The sequence below is a fragment of the Anopheles bellator genome, chromosome 2 (genome assembly GCF_943735745.2).
Source record: "Anopheles bellator chromosome 2, idAnoBellAS_SP24_06.2, whole genome shotgun sequence".
NCBI lineage: Eukaryota > Metazoa > Arthropoda > Insecta > Diptera > Culicidae > Anopheles > Anopheles bellator.
In genome coordinates, this window is record NC_071286.1 from 71470620 (window position 1) to 71495286 (window position 24667).

The 24667-nt window shown below is 51.6% G+C and overlaps 1 protein-coding gene across 1 annotated transcript; it reads left to right on the plus strand.

The window, feature by feature from the left end:
- The first annotated feature begins 1624 nt into the window (after positions 1 to 1624).
- Positions 1625 to 23402, plus strand: LOC131210427 (serine/threonine-protein kinase meng-po). Its single transcript, XM_058203675.1, has 2 exons — positions 1625 to 1928; positions 21354 to 23402. Exon 2 carries the CDS (start codon positions 21354 to 21356, stop codon positions 22887 to 22889), a length of 1536 nt encoding a protein of 511 aa, XP_058059658.1. The 5' UTR covers positions 1625 to 1928; the 3' UTR covers positions 22890 to 23402.
- The last annotated feature ends 1265 nt before the right edge of the window (positions 23403 to 24667 follow it).

Below are 24667 nucleotides of genomic sequence, written 5' to 3' on the forward strand. Positions count from 1 at the left end.
TGATTAATTGTCTCCTAGTTGAACTCTGTATACATTAGCTTTAAAGAAGGGTTTCAAATTCAGCAGAAACTATGAACAACGCTTAATGGGACATTTTGGTTGAAAAAAATCTATTATTCTGATGATCCTATTACTATTAACAAGCCCTGTAAATGAATACAATTGCTCTGTATTAAGGAATGCGATTTTCCAACCGCCAATTTTGGAGTCTCCAACTGCCATTTAAAAATATAACAAAATAATCGAGTTTCAAGCTTTCGCTACGCTGCGCCAGAGGGCGCACATTAGTATATTAGTTTACCTTTTATCCAATAGATGGACGGCAGAGAGAAATATTCAAAAAATCAGTTACGCGACAAAATGAGAAATGTGAGAAACTACTTTTAGCGTAACTAAAACAAATTAAGTGATCTTAAGGTAGCAAAATACTGTTATTATTTGCTAAATAGTATAGACTCGTCCCCGCACTGGGAAGCCTTGCTCTAAGGATGTTAAACAAGGCTCACAAGAGAGCGATAACAATTCGTTCACAGCATCACAGCGACTCGAGCCGAGAACGGAAACAAAATGGCATCGCGATATGTGCAACAGGGCGAGTTAAAAAAGCGTACCGTATTTTACCCATTTCCACGCTCTGTTAATTCCGTAACGTAGGGAACCGTCGCCCGACCGGCCACCGTCACCACGGTGAGCAGCGGGACCGAAAATATTGATCATTTTAATCCGCAACCATTATTGCATCTTCCACTCCCCTACCATCCGGCCCGGTCGGCAGCATCCGTGGCGAGACCGAGTGAAAACCGAGACCGAGTGGCGATAGGTTGCCGTCGGGTCGGACCCAGAGCCAATGCGAGCCGATCGTCGACGCGTTTTCGTTTTCATTTACGGATACGACCGCACCACGGCGCCGGCGACCTCTACGCGGCCCGCGTGTGTTGTCGCTGCTCGGATTGTGTACAAACAGTTGTCCCCCCCGTTCGCTCACGAGAGGCCACAACGAACGGTTCGCTCTCACCGCCGGCTCACTGGAGAGCGGTTCTCTCACTCTCCTCGTTTTCCTCGTGGCGGGAAAACTCACCGGCGCGCTCTCGCAGGCGACGCGTTCGCCGTGACCGGGGCCAGAGTGTGCGGTTCAGGTTCAGTTTTCTGTTGATGTTTGGCACGCGTGGAGTGTAACAGCTTGGCACGGAGGTCAGGTCCTTAGTGGAACTGTGTTGAGTGCGTTGATGCGAAGCGAAAAATCGGTGTATTTATTGTTCGTGCTCGGTGTTACTTGGTTCAGCCAGTTTTCGGTCTGTTTTCGGTGGCCGGTCGGGCCATCTGGGATTCTTTCAGCAACATCCTGGCCATCACGCTACGCTACCACAGGTGGTTGATAATTCTCGACCACTCCGGGGGAAATCATCTGCGGGAGGGAGTTGAGTAACGTTGCGCCATCGAAAGGAGGTTTGATCAGTTGACAGTTTACGCAAATGGCCGCTCAAGTGACCGGCTTCACACCTCGTCCCCTAGACTAAACAACCCGGCGAATGTGCTTTCGCTTTGATCGTTCGTTTCGGTAGCGCGTGCAAAGAGTTCGAAGCCGTGAAATATCGTCCTCGTCAGTGAGAGCGCCCCAGGAAGCAGTCACCAAAAATGTAACTCTTTTAAAGTGTACCCAGCCCCGAAGGCGGTCCAGTTTTCCGTTCGTTGTTTCTTGTTTCGCACCGGAAAATGGAACCGTGTGGTCTGTGAGCCAGTGTCGTTCGGTTTTCGAACAGCAAACGTTTCCTCGAAGCAGCGGCACAGTATTTAAAAGTTCCGAAGGTCCGAGAGGATGCATATTTAAGCTGCCACGAGCGAGGGCTTCCCCACACCGAGAAATCTGTCACACGTCGGCGGGCCGAGTGCCGAGCAAACGAATTTGGAGGGATATATTTTATGCTTAGGTAAGTACCCGACCCCGATTGTGTTCGACCGGCGCATTAAAAATGTACGCAGTCTGTTCGCTTTGGTCGCCTTTTTTCGCTGACGAGTTGTGCAGAGCTATTGCCAACGGAATGGAGCGCCGTAATTGGATCAGCGATCGTGTAAGGATTCGCGGGCGCCATTCCGACGCTTTAACCACCGCCAAATTGGATCCCCTGAAGTTTCCCGCAGAAAGGTATCTGCTAGGGTTGTGGGGCTCGAGAAAAATGGGGACCATTTGTCGATACCCTGTGTCGTTGACCCGCTGCAGTAGCGTCTTTAATCAGATGCCTGCCACCGGTTGTCGCTTTCACTCTCGCCTACTGCTTGATTGTAAATTCGCTTGCCGAAGGACACCGGGCCCGGGGTGCCGGAACGGGGTGCGGAAATGTGTCCGGCAACCGACTGTATCGCACCGACGCTAGAATAGCGTCTGGATGGTCGTCCTTCTATTTTAGTATTGTTTTCACCCGGTCGGCCCCCCGTTTCGGTCACTGACATCCTTGGGGTGGGTCGGGCGGCCACCGAGCAAGTTCCACTCGCTGACGTCAGCGAGCCCGAGGTGACCATGGAAATTTGAGTAAAACTGCTACAGCTGCCGTGGTCCGATTTGTTCGCCGTTTTTATTGCGATTTTGGGGTCGGGCGAGACAGCATCTTTACAAGTAATGACCGGACTCCGGACGTGTGTTTCCGTCCCGAAAAGGAGCGCCGCTTCCCGAATTGGCCCGAATGGGCGTAGGGCGTACAATTTTCGGTGCTAATTGTCGGTGCCGCTGCTGATGCCTTCATCAGGACGGGCACGTGAGCTCCCGCGACCTACCAACCTACCGACCGCGAGCGTCCCGCTAGAGCCCTCCGGGGGCACCCGGCTCTTCCTCTCCGGCTCTAATGGGGTTCTCTTTCGGCGGGGTGGAGTAAAAATAACTTTTCCCACCGCGAGGGCAATCCAATCTTGGCACGGTGGGCCCTTCGGGCCACCTTGGGGCCGTGCTGACGAAGGAAATAAATCGAACTATTAATCTTTCTTCTATTTCCGTTCGCCCGGCGGCGGGATGGAGGGCGGGAACCCCAGCCAAGCGGAGGTTAATGAATACTACACTCCGAGTAGCTACATTCGAACCGAGGACGCTAATGGTAGCTATGTTCCTGCGGCCTATGTTCATAGGGTATTATGTTCCTGCGGCCAAGAAGCACAATATTATTACGGTGTGCAGATCTGACCTTCGCCGGGATCGGGAAGGAATCGTGTGCCGGATCGACTTTCGCCCTCCCGAATTGCAAGAAACGGATATTCATTGTTTTTGTTGCTGCTAGCCAGCGCCATCATTACGGAGTTCCGGTCCGGTCAGAGGATTAATTTAAATTACGGCAAAAATAGACCGATCAAGCAGTGGCCGGCGGATGACCGCAACGCAACCCTTCCTATTGTCAGGAGACCCATTCTTCACGACCGGCCCGTGTTGATTGACAGCTATTTGAATTGTCGTTGCCGCGTCCCATTTGCTGTCAGGTGTCGCCTTAACGGCCACTCGGTCTCGCCTTAGCCTTGGTGATTCCTTAACGTTCGACCCCACCGAACCAAGGAGGCCGATTCCCGGGGGGGCCTGGGGTAAGTTTAATTAAAATGGTCGTTGCCTGACCGATTCCATTTCCGGTTTTCATCCGCCTCTCTGAAGCTGAACTGAACTGGGTCTCACAAAAAGCGCGGCTGAGCGTTGGGAAGGAACGTTGTTTGTTTTAATATTTTATTCCCTGGAGCATTGTCCCGGTTTGTGCCGGGAAACTGAGGGTTTCTATTTTTGGGGCCAGGCACTTCCGAATCGTCGAGAGTGGCAGAGAATGTTTCTCATGTCTAATTGCACAACGTAATCTCGCTTATCACGGCCCTGGCCCTGGCACCGTGTGCTTCTTCTGCTGTCTAGTGTCCTTATTCTGGTTGTTTGTTTCGTGTCGCGGCCATTTCTAGTTATCCTTGCGTTCGGTTCCCACGTACGCTGGCTCTACTGAAAGGTGGTTCCCAAGGCCCTGCGGAAGTGAGATTGTGTGCGTGAAAGCTTCCTACCTTTCTCCCTTACACACACCCAAACATACGGGAATGATGTAGCTATTTTTAGCTTGCACCGGAAGCGACGCTCGCAACGAAATCCACTTAGCTTCACAGGATCCATACGCGTTACTGACTGACTGACTGTGTTTGAGTGTGTCTGTGAGGGTAAAGAGTTGGACGGAAACGCTCCCACGATGGGACTGGATGGGAATAATGCAGCATTTCAGTCCCCGTCCGCCGGAAGTTCCGCTCTCTGGCGTGTGCTGGTGACGAATGTCCTTGCGACGAGCGAGCGCCGCGATTGAGTGAAGCGCTTTCGCCGATGCCACAACCGGGTTGGGACTGAAACAATCACAATGGCAATGGACGGAAAGCAGTTCCGTTTGTCTTTTGCATTTTCTTTCCTCTTCCGCCAGCGCGGTTCGTGGTTTCGACGTTTGCTTCTGCCTCGCCGGATGGCTCTAATGGCACAAAAGACCTGTTACAGGGACACTGTCTTCAAACGTTCCGTTCGTAATTGTCGTTAAGGGTGGGTTGTCCTCTTTCATCCCAAACCACCCATGGCGTTTGGTGTGATGGACAATTTTAGATATGTTTCAATAATTCCTCATCCTGTGAACTTATTGGCCCACATGTTACGTCGATCAAACCGCTGCCGGCACAATGATCGATCGAGGATCGATGCCGGGATGGGTAAACATCGCTCCGGTTCGTTCCATATGGCCCACCCATGTGGTTTGTTTGTCCTGCGCTGTGTACATTTTGGCAATGTTTTTTTGAAGACACATGGGTCATCTTCTTGGTCTGTTCTTCTCGTGTCTTCATCGGGAAAGTATCGTCGATCATTACATTAACCTGCGGCACACCACGGTAGTAAAAGCGCCGACCGGAACCCGGCTGGCTTGCGCCACAGGAAATGGAATTAAGTTAAGCGGAAACACCCCGGTGCCGGCGTTGAAACAAACGATTCAATAAAAGCAATAAAGTGGCCCGAACGCTAATCTTGCCTACGCATAATCGCCCCGCATCGATTTGCGGCTCCATTTCACCAACGACGACGACGACGACGATTGCCGGTGGTGAACCGGAAATGAGCAAAATTTAAGTGAAATCGCGTGAAGCGTGGGCCACCCCCGGAAGGGGCCGGGTCATAAATCTGGGCCCGTTTGAAAGGGAAACAAATTGAAAAATAAAACTGGGAAATAAATTTCGCTCACACTCGCGGCCACTCTCTTTCACGCCCCGCGAAAGACGGGAAGGCGGAACGCCGGAAATAAGAAGTAAACAGCGGCGGCAAGAAACGCAATGTGTCTTATTGTGCACCGGGCGAAAGTTTATTTATTTTCTTATCTCTCTCGCACCCGGGGCCCGGTGACTGACACGAGGGTGTTTAAATTTTACTCCACCAAAAACAGGCAAAAAACGAAGCGCGCGCTCGCGTAATGAGCACCGGGCGATGATAAGGGTGAGTGCCTTGCCGTGGCCACCGCGACTTATGATGAATATCTGTTATGGACCACACACCTGCTATGCCTGCCCGAACCAACCCTGGCTTCCTCCCCGGGTCGTCTCTCGTTGAGAATTCATTTTCCATTTATTTACTATCGCCACCGGTTACGGCGCACCAGGCGCCTCCATCCCGGGCCGGGCGACGTGTTAATGATGTTCGGAGCGCGGTTGGGCGCCTTGGCGGGCCAAAGTTGATCACTGGTTTCAAGCCGCCACTGAAGTGGGCGACTGTCAATCCGGACGCCCACCGTCGTCGAGGTGTTTGCCGACAATCACGCGGTGCCAGTCAGGGTAACTGGATCCTTGCGCGTCGGCGGCACTTTAAAGGCGGTTACTCTCGCCTGGGACGATAGGGTTATTATTTTAAGTGATTATTTCGTCGGATTTGTGGCCAAGATCGGTGCGGCGGAGGGTTATGTTTACCCCCGGCACTGTCACGCCTTGCGGTCAGGCCGATGCGGTCGACCGTGCTGGGTTACGATGGTTTATAACGCGCGAAACGGTGTTTAGGAATTTGTGGATAATAATGGCCTCACTTCGCCTAATGAAGCAAGGTTCTGTTTCGAAGCACGGGTCGGAAGCGCTCATTTGATGCAATTATTAAACACTTCCAGGAAGTAGGGCTTATCGGTGCACGACGGTTCGTAAGAACTTCACCCGGTGCTTCCCGGTGGAACCGAAGCTGTAGCACGAAGGCCAAATAGAAAGACAAACCCCGGCCAACGGTGAACCCGGGTTCTGGGTAGGCAGGCACCGGCGCAGTGATTGCAAAGTTTGCTTTGAAGTGAAAAGTCCTTCCTGTGCCGCAGTCCACGAAGCCAACGCAGAGGAAACACTTACTTACGCAAGCTGGCCTATTCCCGGGAAAGTTTCCTGCTTTTCTGCCGGAAATGCTGTGCAGACTTCCGAAGGTCGTTTCATGTTGCAAATGAAGCCCAGGAAGTTGCAACGAAGCGGTACGTGTTCTGCACGGGGCACTCGTGGCGTAACACTCACCGTGTAGCCGGCCTTCCGGGGCCGTCAAGTGCATTCCAATCGAATGGAACGGGTGGAGCGATAAAATTAGATTAGAATCTTTGCTTACTACCAACAGGCTTGGTCCACTCCCGGTCGACCGGTGTACCACTCGGAAAAAACTCTTTTTATAGCCCCCCTCTGATGGGCCAATCCACAAACCTGGTGGCCACTTGCCTGTTCCCATCGATCGCCGGATGGCCGGAGGCCCGTCCAGCTAAAAATAACGCTCCAGATCCGGCGGTCTATTTCTGGAGTCTCACCCGGTTGGGTAGTTTGCTGTTGTTGGAGGCTGCTGAAGTTGTCCCGCAAAAACCATGTTCAAATGGCAACTTGTTATTCGTTGCCAAGAACGGTGAAGGGGCCATCAGCACGATGTGACGCTCCAACGACATGATTCGCTCCAGTTATTGCCGCTCGGAGGCCCGTATGTACACCTCCCTGGACAGGACCACCTGTACGAGGCCACTTTCGATGAGTTTGTAGTCAACGAAATGGAAAAACGGCCTATAAATTGAGTGGCGAATCGCTATACATCGCACTGTCACTAACACACCCATACGAAGGAGCTTCGAAGATATTGAACCGGATGGAGATGTTCCTGCATCGGAGACGTGGACGTCCTTGGAAGTCGCTCAGCCATGGTGCTCTTCTCGGTTTCGTATCAATTCCACGGCGAGCCCCCGGGACGATGAAGCCTATCTTGCCATGCTACCTTGAGACCCGAACCGGAAGTGAATATGCTCGCTTTGATGTGCCGAAGGACACACTCATCCGGTCCGTTCGTTCGTTCGTTAATTGAATCGTGCCCGTTTGTATTGTGTTCCGAGCCGGGAAAGGATCGACGGATCCCAAAAAAAAACGGATTCACATGGTCCATTCACCGGGAAAGCCGTTTATCACGCGTGTGGCAGACCCTTCATTCGCTCGGCTGACAACCCGACGCAACCCGGTCTGACCTTTCGGCGGGTCTGTGGGCGAAGCTCCCGTTGAAATGTTTAAATGGCGAACCCCCCAACCGGGTTGGGACGACGGGGTTTCGAGAGTCGCAATAAACATCCACCCAAAATGGACGCCGTGGCCTTTACCTGTCCGCGACAAACTTTCCGTCGGCTGCTGGCCGGCTGCCGGTTTCCATCCTGCCTTCTGCGTCCTTCGGTGGTTTCGGTGGTGGTGGTGGGTTTGTATCAAAACCGGAAAATAAATTACAACTGTCGCGCTTACATTCGCGCACCGGAAAGTGGTCCGACTCGCCAAAGCGAGAGAAGCGATGGTTCCGGCGACATTTGCCTTAATCTGGGACCGCCCGTAAATTATCGTCCCACCCGACACCCCGCGTGACGTTAGGTGCTAAAGTTTCGCAAGTTCGTGTGGTGCAAGAATGTCAAAGTTCGGACCGCCGCCCGGTCCGGAATAACTTAGACCATTAGACCGTGCCACGACATTAATACATGGGCATGGGCCGCTCCGGGAGCGTGATCCTGGTGCGTGAAATTGCAATCGTGTCCGGGCCTAAGCACCGGCCCCGGTGAAGCTCGGTCCGTTCACTGGAATGACGATAATTAGAGAAGATTATGTTCGGTACACTTGTTTCCCGGGTTTTCCGTGGATCGCACAAATAGTCAACAGATTTCACCGGAAACGGTGCCGGTGCCACTGGGGCCAATTATTGGTAAGTTTCGGTCGCCCGAAAGCACAGCCGAAGGCGTTGCAGTCGATCATCATTAAAATCGGCGCAACAAAAGGAAGTTTTGGGCCACATTCTTTTCGAATGTGCCCACGCTCCAACGGTAAGCGGCTTTCGGTGTGTCCGCCTCCTGTTTAATGCCTCCAATGGGCGGCGCTCTAAGGACTTCATTAAAACCGTTCGTTAGCCAGGGGCCTTACGCTGGCCGGAGTCACGGAAAATGAGACAACAGAAAAAGGGCAAAACGAATCACATCTCCAATTCAGCCATTTTCGTGCCGACGTCAGACACGGCAGACGGGCGAATGAAGATCTTGTTGCTAGTTGCGTGTCTCGAAGGCGTTGTGGTGGCCGACCCTCCTTCAAAACACGATTGACGACGGGTTTTCTTCTCTGTGGCGGCGATTCGCGATCTGAAGATCCATCCCTGCGGACAATGAAACGAAAGCCAGAACGAGTGTGCTTCGGGCAGCTTGCACACGCTTCCAGTCAATCCGCTCTCGGCAGCCAGGCTGGGCCCCGGGCCGGGTGGTTTGTTTTACTTTCGATGACGGACGGAGGAATCGGATTTATGTGTCGGCTTCGGTTAGGCATTTTTTTACGCCCAGAGCTCCCAGGCAAAATGTTGCACCGTTGGGCGAACGCTTGTAATTTCTATTTCGAATGGCGCATCCCTTGGGTTTGTTTATTGTGTATATGTGGTTGTGTTTGCAGTGCCAGTTCGCGTAATTCATGACCGATCCCATGGTTGAGGTGTTTGATGTGATGGAAACTAAAGCAGAAAAATGTTTAGTTTTCACTCGCTCACTCGCCACCACGCAACTTATGACCTCATCTCCGGAGGATGGGAAAGCTTTGTTTTGCCACGGGGCCACTGTCAGTGAGGGGTATTTTCTTCAAACTTCACTTTCGTTGAGCTGTGTTTCGTGATAAGACGAGCCGTTTGATTGATTTATGATGCTCCAATGTTCGCAATGATTTACATTCACAAACTTTAACTGCCGGCGATGCACGTTTGCGCGAAACTTTATCCGAAAACCATTTCCAAGCAGTCAACCCGCCAAGTCTGGTGCTGCTGCTGCTGGGGTGTTCCTTATGGCACTGGCGGACCGCGCAGTACTCCATCATTTGTACCATCGGGCGCCTCTTTTGCATAAACTGTAAACATAAGAGCTTAGACAGACGGAGTTAATGGCAAACTCGTCTCTTATTTGTTCGGAGGAACCAAGGAACGCCCTGGGTGCGATGCCACAATGTGCGCCAGGGCCTTGATACAGGGTGGCCCTTGGGAAGCGGAAGCATTTGTTTCTTAGGAAAAATACATCAAAAACTTGTTTGCTTGTTTGCTCTAAAAATGGTTTCTTGCTTGGGGTACCTTTAGAGTCCTTAGTGTGGTGGCGTCAAGTTTTGTAATCTCCCTGGTCAGTCAAAATCGCCATTTTTCGATATCAATCGTCCTGAGAACAATGGTCGCAATACATTGATTTTTTTAAAAGGATTTTTTGGATCTTTATTATACATAAATGCTTGGTTACATAAGAGTACAGAGATATTCCACATTGGGATTGCAGCTATTTAATAATTCTAAGGTATCAAAATGATTGAAATGAAAATATTTCGATTAAAATCTATTTAAGTTACATGTTATGCCACGTGGCATTGAGTCATTTTATCATACTTATAATCAATAATAACTAATAACTAAAAACATCTTACAACTAGTTAACTTTAAAAACTTCAGATATTCAGGTCTTGTATTGTAGGGTGATTTAATGATTAGGCCTTCTTTTAGTTTGTTAATTTCAAACGATAGTCTTTGCGTGCCAGCGAGCCTTAGGACGAGATTTGTTGGTGTTCTCCAGTGTAAATTGAGGATCATTTTGAGAATTTTATTCAGTTTATTTCACAGAGAAGTGGCATAGGTTAAGAGAGGGAGGAAAATTGTTTTATATATTAGGAGTTTATTTGAAAAGTTTAGTTTTGATATTCTGTTTATTAATGGGTATAGCAGTTTGATGAGTATGTCTAGTTTTTTATGTAACATTTCTAGGTGTGGACGATAGTTAAGTTCATTGTCCAGTAGTAGCACCAGCTATCTGAGGTGAGAGGAAAATGATATATTTTGATTATCTATAATGATGTTTTGTCCAGGTATGGGAACAACTCGTTTGCTGAATTTATATGGGAACAATACATTGAATGTTGGTTGAGAGGTTTCACATGTGATGTCGTCCTGTTGGAACCAGTAGTCGTCCGTGTTATTTTCACGAGTAGTTGGCATCAATAACTTTGGCATAATAATTGTTTTATAACAGGTTCGCCTTCAAAGAAACACGGTTTGATGATCATATCCGCGCAAATACCACACTAACCCAAAAGCTTTTGGTCGTAAAGAGCGTGCTGCTGGATTCGTTGAGCACCTGAAAATGACATTAGGCGATCTGACAATTAATGTAAAAAATATGGGATTGCCCTATGCTTCCGATGGTCCACCCTGTATTTGGCAGGGAAGCGACCGTTTGGGAAAGGTTAAAATTTATCGACCACTCGTCTTACTGTTTCCAGAACTTAATGATAATATTGGCCTCGTGGCAAGAGCTCATACGAGATGGAGTTGAATTTGCTTCGTCAATTTTCGTATCCTTCCCTCGAACGGCGTCACCAGGCCTGGTCTCTGGCCGTTTACGACCCTAAATGACGTCGTAAGGATATTGGACCAGTTCTATTTCCCCCCCACATTTTCTATCCGATTTCTCTCTCACGCGCCTCGGCGCCATCCGGAAAGTTAAGGGTTTTAATTCAATTAAGAATTTTATGCCTTCCCGTCACCACGCAAGCCATCCTTCCCCGGCGAGCGGCCGCCTTCGAGGGGTTAAATTGAATAAATCAAATTTTGAAACTTTTGAACGGTTTCGGGGTCTTCGGTGCGCTCGCGTGGGCTGATTTGCGATAGCGAGCGAAAGTTCGTTACGATGCTCCGGCGAACGAAGCGAAGAACAGCATTATTAAACAGTAATTTTGGGCCCGGGACAGTTCCAAGGAGCGGCACACAGGGAGTGAATTTTTTTATAATTTTTCGATCCACCGGCGACTTAAGCCAGTGGTAGGAGCAATCTGTCACCCCTCCGGTGGGGCCAGAAGGGATAAATTATGCACTCGCGATCGGTGGATGGTGAACCGAAGGAACCGAAGCGCCAAGCTCCGTCCCGTTACGTAACGCCGCAGACGGCAGTCTAAGGGCCGGAGAGGAGCAGATTGTCGCTGAAATGTCAAGCAAACGATGATTGCGATAAGATGCGCTCGGGACGACGCCAGGCATTGGCAACTATCGATTTTTTCGCTATTTATAACGTCGATCCGGAGGCGGCGGCACACGCTCGGAAGCGCTGTCACTAATTTCGTGCCTTTTGAGAGACGGGTCGCGGCGGCCCGAGTGGGCGAAACAATATAACAATTACGCAGGATGACGATGCGACGAATAAATCGGGGAGGGCTCAAGCCAGCGGCGGTTGGAGGTTGAAAAGTACCCGGAATTGCGGGTCGGTTGACTGACGACTTATTTATAGCAGACTGGAGCAGACACAAAATCGGCTAAATCGGCAAACGATGACATCGAAGATTGTGAATCGTGTCCTACGCCAAACATTTGAATTGGAAATATCGGTCGGGGAGGCCCTAGCAGCGGCATCAATATTGATGCGCCCCATCGGAGGGCCCCGAAGTCGGAAGATTCGAATTTTCGTTCGCGATCGTCTCGAGATGGATTTCCCGCTCCGCTTTTGAAAGGAGACAAAGTTTCACCATCGCCTGGCTTGGCACTCAGTGCCCGGCCCTGTTCACCCGCACAGACCACCGACCACCGCATTTATTGTTTTTCCCCCCCGTAGGTTCCTTGTAGCCGTAAAATTTTCTTTGTCCCTTTCCGTGTTGGGTCCGTAAATCTTGTGCAGATCTAAAATTGCTCGAATCCTTGGCTTTCGCAAGATCAATGCCTCTTTTTAAGGGTGCCTTTCGCGGGAAAGGTCAAGGAAACACTCGACGATTGCAGCCCTACGCAGCCCCAGCGGGGGGGGATTACAATCGTCAAACGGCGCATTCCGTGCGTGAGGAAGTCCCCCATAAGTCATCGCTTTTATTTCCGCCATAAAGTGTTTCTTCGTTCGGCGACCCTCCGGCGAGCGTGGCATCTTCAGCAGCACTCGAGCGCTCTTATCCTTTTGCGAGGCCACCCGGCCAGCCCCGGATCAGCTGACCCCCGGGGGCAGGTCTTTCCATCGAAGTGGCATCCACTTTAATCCGGTTCTGGTTCTGGAGTTCAGCGGTTTAAATAAAAATACACGGCTGGCAGTCTAAACCCGGAGCTAAATGGGTTCTAAAAACGAAAACGAAAGTAAAAATGGATCATTCAGCGAATCGTGCCCTTCAGTTCGCTCGGCTCTTCCTCTTACTCTCTCTCTGCCCATCATCAACGTTGCACTCCATTACGGCCATTAGCTTCGTGCCGCGTGCCGTTGGCTTCTGCGGAAGGGCCCGTTTTTGGGATTTTGTTGCGCTAAAAATAGGTGTACCCGTTCGTTTGGCCCTATTTAGGACCACGATTAATCTCCATTTCTTTGGCCCGGCTAGTGGACATCATGTCCCGGTTGGTGCTAAAAACCTCGACACCTACTAATACGTCCGACCCGAAGGTCAGTGTTTTTGGACCGCTCGTTGCGATTCCATTTCGGTCCATTAATCCTTCTGCGGTTTTTTGCGCGGTTTGGGGTTTGAGCTACATTTAATCGGTTTTCATATGCTGCTGCTGCATCCTTGCTTACGACGTGAGTCAGCCGTAGGTGGGCGAGAACGGGTTGTGCGTAGGTGTTTTGGGGGCTGGAAAGTTCGATATCCACTCTCCTCGCACCGTGCTCGCTATGCGTATCACTTGCGAACTGGCGTGCCGGGTGATTGATGTTCGCGTACGGATTCCACGAACGCGTTTTTACGCCTCGTCGACAACGCCAACGCCACGTAACCAGGTGGCTTCCGGTGGCGAACGGGCTGTTAATGTGTTTCTTTCGGTCCCCCTCTCGAGTGGAGTGGTTGGTTTTGTGGTGGAGAGCCGAAGCCGTCACCGACATAGGTGTTGCGCTTACCAGTAATAACAACAATTTGAAGTACGGACTCGAGAGGCAGCCAGAGAGAGAGAGAGAGAAAGGAAAGGATTGTGGCGTTCCTTCTAGCCGCTGGCGTAAACGTTTCCCTTTCATTGATGCCGTTGCCAGCATTGACAGCGTTGAGCTATTGATACTAGTTCCAACGAATTTTGCTCATTATTCGATGATGAATGGCGTTTATAATGCGGCGCATGGGTGTTGAATAATAAGTGGAAATAAAAAATTTATGCACATAGTATGTGGCCGTTTATTAACGCTCTCTCGCTTCTGTCTGCCCGTCAGTTTGGTGTTCGGTGCGATTGGACGGATGGTCGAAAGAAATCAATCAACATAAACGCATTCAAACGGTGGGCAGATGATTGATTTTGGTACTGAAAGCGAATTTCATCAGCAAGCAGAAGGATATTCGATGAATAGTTGTGACTCTGTCTGACTGACCCTTCATTGTCGTTGGCGTGAGTCAGCTGTTTGACCTATTAAACTATATTAAGGGGTTTGCGGAAACACCTCGGTTGGCAAACTATAATAAACGGTCAACTTGCGGTTCCGCGTAGCGACTCAAGCCCTGACCAAACTGCAGGTCGTGTTTATCAAACACGGTCCGCATGTTTGGTTTGCTCGAGTTCCGGCTGTTGGAATTTTGATGGTGTGGTTTACATGCGCTAGTTACATCTGTAAGCACCTGTTCGTGCATGTTCTTGGTCCACACGTATCCACCGCTTGGGTTTACCTCCGCTCCTTAGAAAGAAAGGATCTGACCTTTAGAGAAGATATAAACAGAATGTTGTTGTTACGCGAGGAGAGTTTCCAAAATTTAAGTGGAAAACTGCCAAAATGGACTTTTCGGTTATTTTATGGCGAAATGACTTTGTATATTATTAGATCTTCTCATTACAAACTCAAAGCTATAAATTGGCTAGACAAATAACCAAGCAGAAGATCATTAGTGAGTTGAGCGTTAGAGAGGAGCAAATTACATGGGTCAATAAATCATGCTTCTAAACGGCTAGCTTAATCGATGATTGGATCGAAGAGTATTCCCCTTACTCATACTACTTACTATATTCCCCACCATTAGCCCCACTTTGTTACAATTCGGCCCATTACCCCTGCGCTTACAATCGCGAAACTTTACGCTGGCCCCTGGGACCTTAGACCAAAAGTTTACAAACTCGGCTCGTGTTGCCAGCTCGACTCAGTACCGATCACGCATCGTTTACGCCCCAGCCCCAAACTATTGATCAGTTTCGTGCCCGACCAGGGCCACGGGGGAAAAACTTTCGCTTCCACGTCACACCAGTTTACGATCCGCCTCTCCGGCGGTCGGTCTTCCACGCTCACTCTCTGTGTGCCATGTGCGTCGTAAAGTGCAGCAAACTATCGGGGGAAATCAGGATCAGTTTTGCCGGTGCCAGCCGCAGACGTCAATCCAGGACCTCACCGGGGGCGGGCGGTTAACGGTTGTCTGCTCGAAACCGGGTCCGGGCCGCTCGTAACATGCATTTAGCCATTAGCCAAGGCGACCGCCAGCCGGCGTCGGTGCTAAAATTAATGCACGGCACACGGGCGGTCGGGTCGATCGCGAAAACCGCCAACCGCCTTTTTAATTATAAACAGTTTGGAGCCAGGTTTTGGGTTAGTTTACCACCGTCGTCCCGTCAGTTTAGGGGTGCCGGTCAGGCGCGGGCACTATTTTCAGCTCATCGTAGTGACTGCACTACTGCAGTCCGGTGTACCGGAAGTTGGGGGTTAAAAACGCTCCCCAAACACACACGCGGTGGCCAATGAGCTGAGCGATCATGGGCACTGCCAGACACCAGACACCAGGCGTCTCCATTGTAGCTGCGGCCACGTCTGTTTTGAGAAAGAGGTAGCACAATTAACGGTCATAGCACATTAAGTTTACATTGTAAATATTATCGTCTAGAGGAAATTGAATGGAAAGATCACACTACGGGACACGGGTTTCGTCCACCTTAATTAGCGACTCTAGAAGAACTCTAAACCGTTATAGTTGTTATAAAACTAACATCATGGGATTCACTTTCTCTAACCCGTTGATCCCCGTTTCGAGCGAGTTCCTCAAACGGATCACGTCGCCACGGCCACGTAAGTGATCATCGATAGGTGGCGTTGGCCCATCGTTATGATGTGACCTCCACCATAGTCCGCCGTTCGCGCAGATAGGCGCTTGTCATCGACCTTTGGAGAACTGCCGACGCCGCCCGACGTGGGTCGAAAAGTGGTTGGAAAAAGCCGTTTTACGATGCCATTAGCCGATGGCCGTGTTGGCCGCCCAACCACGGGCGCCGTGAAAAGAGAACCATAAAAAAGCTGCAAACCGCCCCGTTCGCGATTCGCACCGATACGGCCTACGCCAGTCGCACGCACACGACCCGGGGGGCCCGGTGACCGGGGCACGGGCGACACACTTTTTTAAAATCTGTCCCCAATATTTGCCGGACGCATAAATTTGTTTTCCGAAATGTCAAATCGTATCGAAATTTACGATTCCGCCGGGTGGGCGAACGCTCCTGGCAGCCGCCAACCGCTCCAACCTGGCCATAAGATGCATCCGATGGATAGTGTTGGCTTGAATTTCACTTAGAGCGGCACCGTTTATTGGGCCCGCAGTAAAGGATTATGAAAATTTATATCGCCCTCCTCGGGGCCGGGGCCGGGAGGGGTGCCAAATTTACGACACTGTCCACCGGGCGCGCTTTCGGTGACTCAGAGTGAGAAAATCTCCGGAGGGTCACCACCTTGGTTTCGCACGGGTTGAGGCAAAGAAAGGCGGTGCTTTGAAATGGCATTTTGATAGCATTATTACCTTGGTTCATGTTTGCCAAAAGCGGTACACCCAACCCCCTCCCTGACCCGCCTGATCTGTCGAATGTGTTCTGGGTGCGATTGAAATACGATCCGATTAACGTTTGAATTGCCGGCCGGATGAAAATGGCCGGAATGGGTACCGGGTTTACCGGGGCCTCGGCAAAACCACGGCCCGCCCCGTGGCGTGAGTCAGGCGACACCGTGGCTGACAGATTAAATAAACACATCACCAGACCGGACCGGACCGGAGCGGGACCAGATCGATCCGGCGTTGAGGAAGGTCCACCGTCACCCGGGGTAATGGTGGGAAAATGAAAGAGGAAAAAAAGCGGAGAAAAAGGAAGCCGATATATGGCCAAAGCGTGTCTGGGACTGTCCCGTCGTACACGCCCTGACAGCTGCCGTGATGCGTCATCCGACGAGGGACGCGAACGTACACCCCATCTCATGGCGCCGTGGCCGTGCCGGGATGGAGATTCGTTTCATCTTCACTTCACACCGGATCCCCCTCCGGGGAGGTCGGCGAGCACCAGCGGAGGACATGCCAGTTAGACAAGTTCCCTCGGGTGCCGGTCGGCGAGAGACAGGTTTTTGGAGGTACAGAACACGGCGTTTACTCCCGGCGTAATGGAGGTCGCCAGGGAGATTGAATCAGGTTTATGATTTTCGCTCGGTTTCGGAACAGAAACACCGTCTCCCGACGGTGGACCGCAAACGTGTGAGTTGATGTGTGTGCGTCGTGTCCCCGCGTAATCGAGGCCAAAGTGTCGAAACACAGGGATGGCGCCCGGCTGGGGAGTGGAAAACTTTCACACCGCAACTGACGTCATTCGTGGCCCGAGCGAAGGCCACCGAAAGGCAGCCAGGGAGTGAATCTGCTGTGGCAGGAGCTGGCTTGCAAGAAGGTGCCTCTACGCGGGGTCTGCTTTCCGGGTCCGGGTCGTTGGCGTCATGCGTCATCGACGAGAAAGTGCGTCGGAGAATGGCATTTGGATTGTGTTTTGCTTGTTTCTTTTGCACCCCAAAAACTCCTTCTCTCGGGGAAAACCGATTTTTCACACGAAGATAAACTCGAGATTTCACTTCTCGCACGCACGCCGGCTTCCGGGGTTTGCGTGGCCGGGGACCTTATTTCGCAGTGCGAAGCGACTAGGCGACAGCGAAAATAACCTCCGAAAGCAATTCCGGCGAACAAGCGGCGTTTCTAGATTTCAATTTAACCGAATTCGCCGGCAAATGGGTGGCGTGAATTGACGCCGCAAACGTCCGCAAGGAAAGGGAGCTATATGCTGACGCAAAAGTGGCTGTGGTTTGAAGGTGGTAATCGGAGTGGGACAGAGCCCCAATCAAGATCTCAACCGGGGTGGCTGCACGGCACACACCTGTGAGTATTAGTCGATGGTATCGTTCCGACATTCCGGCGGATTGTGACGACAATTGACGTGCGATAGCCACTCGAATGTCTGATGGATAATTCAATAAGGACACATTATAAAATGTTTTTTTGAACATTTGGCCTTTCGTTAGTTACTTTCAATTTTTCACAGGCCTCTGCTTGGTAATAGAAATTATGGACGCAATAGAGTATCTTTCAACCGTCTTAGTTTCCATCGGGGCAACATAAAACGATCGCTGCCCATTCAAACTATTCAAATTATTTGCGTGAAATACGATTTTTAGAGAGTTTTCTTTGATATTGTTTAAGTTAGATTCGATTATGTTTATGTTAAACTTCACATAAACATAACCAAATCTAACTTTTGTTTATCATCCTTCCGGAGAACGCTTGAGGTTCCTTAACCTCGATTCTTGATAGACGAACGTTCTCGTTTCTCGATGGCTAAATAGGCAGCGTGACAACAAGGCTCTCCTAGTTCTCAGAGACCTAAAGACCATCCACTATTCTGTGCAGCTTATTGTGCCCTTCACTAACACTACGGATTCGGCTAGCAGCACCAGCAGATTGTCTCTCTAATAAATACCCATCCGCCGGTGACAAAACGGTGGCCTATGCCGGAGACATGTTAACGAAATTATTAGAGTCGACAAGCGCTGTGCCAAAGAACAAAGTGTGCCTAACATTTCCATCCTCCGTTCGCTCCGAATCCGGTGGCCATTTATTAACGATTATCGCCCGAAACATATGCTTCTCGGGTTTTGCCTACGACGCCCTTTGGCGGACTGTCTCGAGTGCGGAACCACGCTGATGGTTGGGTTAAGAAAATCCGTCGTGGAACGTTGCCAACACTGCGTCCGAGAACCCGCTGCAAGCTGCAGGCGATGGTCAAACCGTTCGATTGGCGTCACTGGCGTCCCGCTGATGTGCTGGGATGGGCAAACCAGACCACCCCGGGACACGGTGAGCGGCTGGGATTTATTCTCTTAAATCAATCAAACATTATTTGCCCTGACACCGCCCATCTGTTTCGTGTTCGTTTGCTGATTGAGATCGGACTGGTTCGCGGACCCGTTCCTGGGGCGAGGTCCTGCACCAACGAAACCGATGCGCGCGCGTTGCAACCTCGAAAAGAGCAAAGGTTTGCCCGAGTGGCTGTCGATGTATCCGCACCTCGGTGTTCGGTCGAGGCCACTTTGCACCTCGTTGCAATGACGTCCGAGAGGGCTAATTTTGACATCGGCTGCAGCTGCACGGGCCACAAGATGGACCAATGTCCCACGACCAATGTTTGTGACCTGGGCTGGGCTGGGCTGGGCTGGCGGAGTCGAACATTTTTGCGACCGTATCGATTGGCATTTCCGACCGAACGTGTTGGGCATCGGACCAGAAACGGAGGGTTCGGATTAAATATAGCTTTGCCCTCGTTTTGGGCCGCGCCGGCCAACGGTAATTTGCAGCTCACCTGGAGCGAGCGAATCCACCGAGCTGCGTCGGATAGATTCCGGTGGGCCCGCCCCAGAGACCCAGATCGCCAAGAGCAGAAGAACTGATCAAATGTCGCGCGGTGTTTTTTTTCTAATTTTTGTTTATTCGTTCGTGCAAAATCAGCGAAAGAAAGTCACTATTTTGGGGTCGCATGTGACACGGCACCGCAATATTGATTTCTAATTCCGGCGACAGTCTTCGGTGACCCAAATGATTGATTGAAAATGTAATTATAAATTTCATTACCACCATCGGTGGCGGACCCAAATAGTTTATATGAGAGGCAAAGCCAACAAGATTTGGTGGCCACTGAAATGGAAGTGATAAATTAGGTTACGGGGATCATGGTCGTAATGCGGAAACTCGGGGCTTAAATAAGCTCGATCTTTTCAGTTCTGGAACTTTGGAATAAACTTGTTGCACAATCGGAAAGGTACACTTGTCACGTGCTACAACCGTCATTGTTGAACGTAATTGTGATGTGGAACTCACAAAAGCCCGGCCCTTAAATAGTTTCGTACAGGCAGACAGATTCTTCGAACAACAATGTATCTCTAGCGGCGCCAATGAAAGATAAAGTTTACAATGGCCATTATCAGCTAACAAATGGGCCACCACGAAGGCAACGATTCTCCGCTGGTCTCTCCGTTCATCGGATAAAAGGCAATTATTCAAAAAACGGATACGGCCACGTTTCGGACCCCGTAAAGGGCCACGCCCCGGAACGGTGCTGAGCGGCGAAAAATGAACTCAATTAATCTCTCGAGCCGACCGGCGGCCGCCAGACCGCCCGCCAAAACACCGGTCCATTTGTCAAAACGGGCCCAGTCATAGTGTATTCCGGGCGGCAAGCGTCGGCTGCGGACTCTTGGGACTCGGCACTCGACTTCGCTCACTTCCGTCCGCCCGATAAGCCCGATGTTTCACATCGGGCTAACCGAAAGGGATTAGCCTCACTTCCGGCCGGGAGTGGATCTGTGGGTGCAATGGGCATAGTCACCGAGTCAAACGGGAGCACGGAAGGCAAAAAAGAAGGGCTTCGAGCCCAACTCACTGGCGGTGATGGCGACGCAATCACAGGTTCATTTACATCGACGCTGCCGACCCCTCCGCCGGGGGGTGGAAGGAGCGGGCGCGGAGGAGCATAAATTATCTCCGGCAAGGCTCACAATCCGCTCCGCCGTGCGTTGCGTGCGTCATCGTTCCCTCGGGCGGGTTCTATTCTCTGGGCAACGCTCCGCGATGACGTCATTCGGTTGCTAGGGGCAACCCGTGGCACGCTCGGTGAGGCTGCGAAAGTGAGACGCACTCCCGGCCATCAATTAGCCACGGGGAGGCTCCAGTTTAATGACTTTTCCGGGAGACGACCGGGATGCTTCCGGAGTGACGGAAGCCCTTCCAAACTGTCACACGGTTGATTGGAGGTGTCGAGTGTGCGCAAAAAGGCCGCTTCCGGCCGAACGGGAGGACACACCATCGGCCGTGTGTGGGCCGTCAAGGTTGACCGGGTTGTTATTTACTTGCTGGCCTCCGGTTTTTAATCGACCCACCTGAGAATCCTTGACCAAAGGAGAGGAATAAACTGCCCTGCAAATGGTCAGCCTGCTCGGAGAGAGAGAGAGAGAGACCGAGAGAGTCCATGTGTCTGACGGATGTAACGCCGAGTCCCGGGGATGCTTCCTCACGTGACCCCGCGACGGCACTGGCCCTGCTGGAGGACGACTCGGCGCACCGTGGCACCTCGTTTGGGTTGCGGGTTAAAAATACGTATTTATTTTTGGGTTTGTCTTAGGTTTAAAATAACTTTCCGCATGACCTTTTCGCCACATGGCGCGGCCGGCCGCCGTATGTGGGTGCGCCGTGCTGTGATTGTCAGTTTGGTGCGTCCCGGGGGAGGGGCGTTATGGGGTGTCTGCGCCGGCTGACGGACGCCGTGGAAATGCGTGGTTCAAATGTTTGTTCCACCCGACCATTGGAGCATTGGATTTTGCTACGCCGGTGAAGGTTTCCCCAAGCCAAGTGCGTGATGCAAATTGTTTCGGCCAGCGATTATGTCACGACGACTCCGGTCCGGTCCGTTTTTCGCAATTGGCCAACGTACACGATCGATCGAAGAAGGCGAATCGACGGACATTTACCAGGTGCCGGATCGGGTGCCGGGTGTCAAAATAAACGCACTTCTTCTTCCTTGGTTGAGTTCCTTGCCTTACGTCTGATCAGTCAATTCTGATTGATTCTTCAATGTCGTTTTTCTTCTCTTTGGCTGCCATTTGCAGATGAGAAATATACCAGCGAGCATCATGAAGCTATCCGAGAGCAAGTCCGACACGTCCATCATCGCGACGCTGTACAAGTCGATCAACAACAGCTACCGGCGGCTGTCGAACACCAGCAACGTTCTGCACCGCATCCCGGACATGGAGATCCCGTCGATGGCGATCGCCGATGAGTACGACATCGAGAAGATGATCGCCGAGGGTTGCTTCGCGAAGATCTTCCTGGCGCACCATCGGCCGACCGGCACGACGGTGGTGCTGAAAGCGATCCACACCGAGCTGACGAGTCTGAAGGAGTTTGTGCGCGAGTTCCACTACAACTACCAGCTAAGCCACCACCCGAACATTCTCAGCTGCTACCAGGTGAAGTTCCAGACGAAGGAGTACTACGTGTACGCGCAGGAGCACGCCCCGTTCGGGGATCTGGCCGCGAACGTCGGGGCCAGTGGGCTGCCGGAGAGTAGCTGCAAGAAGATCGCCGAACAGCTCAGCTCGGCCCTCGGTTTTATGCACCTGAAGTCGCTCGTCCACCGGGACCTGAAGCTGGAGAACGTGCTCGTCTTTACGCCGGACTTTTCGCGCATCAAACTGTGCGACTTTGGGACGACCACGCGCGAGGGAGTGCTGGTGAGCCGGAACAACAAAACCTGGACCGCGTTCCTGCCGCCCGAGGTCCTGGACGTGGTGAAGAACGAGCGCTTTTTGTGCCGGGCGTCGGCCGACTCGTGGCAGTTCGGGATCGTGCTGTTCGTCTGCCTGACCGGGGCGACCCCGTGGAAGTCGGCGGACTGGGTGCGCGACGCCAAGTACGCCGCGTTCATGAAGTACCAGAAGCGGGAGACCACCAAAATCCCGGACCACTTTCGGCGGTTTACGCCCCGGTTGCTGCGTGCCTTCCGGCGCATCTTCGATCATCGCGAGGAGGACCGAGCGAAGGTGACGGACATTATGAAGTACATGAAGAACCGGTGGATGGACGGGAAGATTGGGGTCTCGAAGTCGGCGTCGAACATTGCCAGCGCCGGCCAGCACCACGCGTCGCAGTTCGGGCCACACCACCACACCAGCTCCGATCAGGACTCGGTGAAGTACATTAATCATCGCGAAAGTCGCAACTCGTTCGACGGGAAGCTGCGGGCACGGCGGATGACGAGTGCCGGTGCCCTGACGCCCGATTCCGGGCCGGGTGGTGTTAGCTTCGCGACAACGCCCGACCATCAGGAAGCGGTACGGAGCAAGGTCTGGGATTGGCTCGAGACGAACGATCTCAGCTGCAGTGGCAGTGTGGACGATCTGACCTTCTGGAGCGATACGAAGACGCTGCAGCTGAAGCACCAGCAACAGTCACAGCAACTTCTGCAACCGCCACAGCAGCTACAGCGGAGGCAAAGTGTCGGTCCGGTCCAGGTGCACCACCATCATCACTTTCACCAACAGCAGCAGCAGCAGCAGGACTTGATTACCTTCACCGAGAGCCACAGCACGAGCTTCGTGCGGGACACGCGGACCAGTAGCAGTGCAAAAATGTTCAAATGAACTGAACAAACCGAAACCAGCAAAACAAAACACGAAACCCTACTAACCTCAAGTGGCCCTCAAGGGGCAGAGTGCGGCGACACACCGTGCAGCCGTGGAACCGGAACCGGGTTCGAGTGTGGTTCGCTAGTGTAGGTAGCTAGAACATGTGATTATATTAATTATGTGTGCGATCGAATGCGAAATAGAGCAAGGGTTTGTTAGAAGCATTTTAGAGTCAGTATAGAGTCAGTAGACAGTCAGTATGTGCGGGGGGAAGATGGGAAACCTTCAGAGGAACACGTTATAAACGGAAACACAAATCAAAGATCGGGAACAGATCGGGAGAGAACACATTGAAATTAAAAGGACAAACAGGGAGGAATTAAGTAGAACTCATTGTTAGGTGTACAAATGGTGATAATTTACGGAGGACGATATTTATATTGATATACTTATATACAGATATACCATATACATATTCGACCGGATGCTGCAACAGACCAGGAGTGGACTAAAAAGAAAGCTAGAAAGAGAGAGAGAGAGAAAGGCAACAAATTAGATATAAAGAGTGGAACCCAAAAACTGCTCTCACTCCGTGTATTAGCTGTTTCCAAAACCTAAGTGTTACCTTGTTACGAGACACCTTAGGCGTGTCGTTTGGCCGGACCAATTTAGGCCGGAACGTGCCACCTTGGGAGGTTGGGAGTGTCGATGCAATAATTACTGAGTACGCCCGGTAGACAATTCCCGACGAAACGGATCGTTCAATTGAATTCAAACACTCAAAGAGGTGCATAAGGAAGCTGTTTTTTAGAGACATAAAACTATACGCAAAATATGAACCCGCAGTGGTGTGGACCGGTGTGTATATAGTGGCGCGATGTTAGGAGCGAGGCCCCGGTGAGTCGCTGTAGAGAGCTGTTTAGTCGATTAATAAAGTATGTGATAGTGATGAAATTGAAAGGCAAGAATGTTTCCCTAACCGACCGTCAGCGTCCGAAACACCCGATCCGAACACCCAAATATAGAAGTAGTCGGCTCTCAGTCTGTCACCGGTGACTGCGGAAGCACCACACAAACAGTAGTGCCCTGAGTAAGGTCCGGGTTAGCTGGTAATTGAATTTTGCTGAACGTCACCCGACCTCTCCCTGCGGCTGGGGATTCAACCGTCAATTAGTCGCGGTCAGTACCGGCAGTCTACTAACGAACGGGGACGGTGTCTAGGGCTGTGTTGCCAACGACTCCCACCAGCCGCAGGTCCACCGCGCGGGACAGTTCGAGGAATCGATTTTCGACCGATCGTTTCGCTCGACCGACGTCCGTTGACAGGACGCCATCGCACAAAGCGAAGCAACCTTCCCCAAAACGACAAATGGGACCATCCGAGTGTGGGGCCAATGCAAAACAAAACAAAAACCCGCCGGGAAACACTTTGACGGGTCCGTCGGGTTTTGTTTTCCGCTTTTTCGCGCCTTTGTTTGTGGCAGGTTACGGAGGCGATCTTCATTTACGTCCGACGGGCCTGCAAACTGTGGCGTGTCGCCACACCGAACGTCACCCGAAAGCCTGGCAGCATATGCACGTCAGCACCATTCCGGGCTGACCGTAGAGTGTCGGAGTGGGTCCTCGGTCCTCGGGCGAGCTCGCGTCACTCCAAATGTCCATCACTATTTTGCGCTTCTCGGGGTCGACACCGGTCGGCTGAGGTTTTCGTCGGACATCGGAACCCGGGCTGCGATCTCGGCGGGATCAATCCCGGAGTTGGGAATCCTGGAAGCGGACGAAACACATGCGGA

Bases quoted from the DNA above. Each gene is read 5' to 3' on its own strand.
- LOC131210427 (XM_058203675.1), top strand. From the start codon at position 21,354: ATGAGAAATATACCAGCGAGCATCATGAAGCTATCCGAGAGCAAGTCC.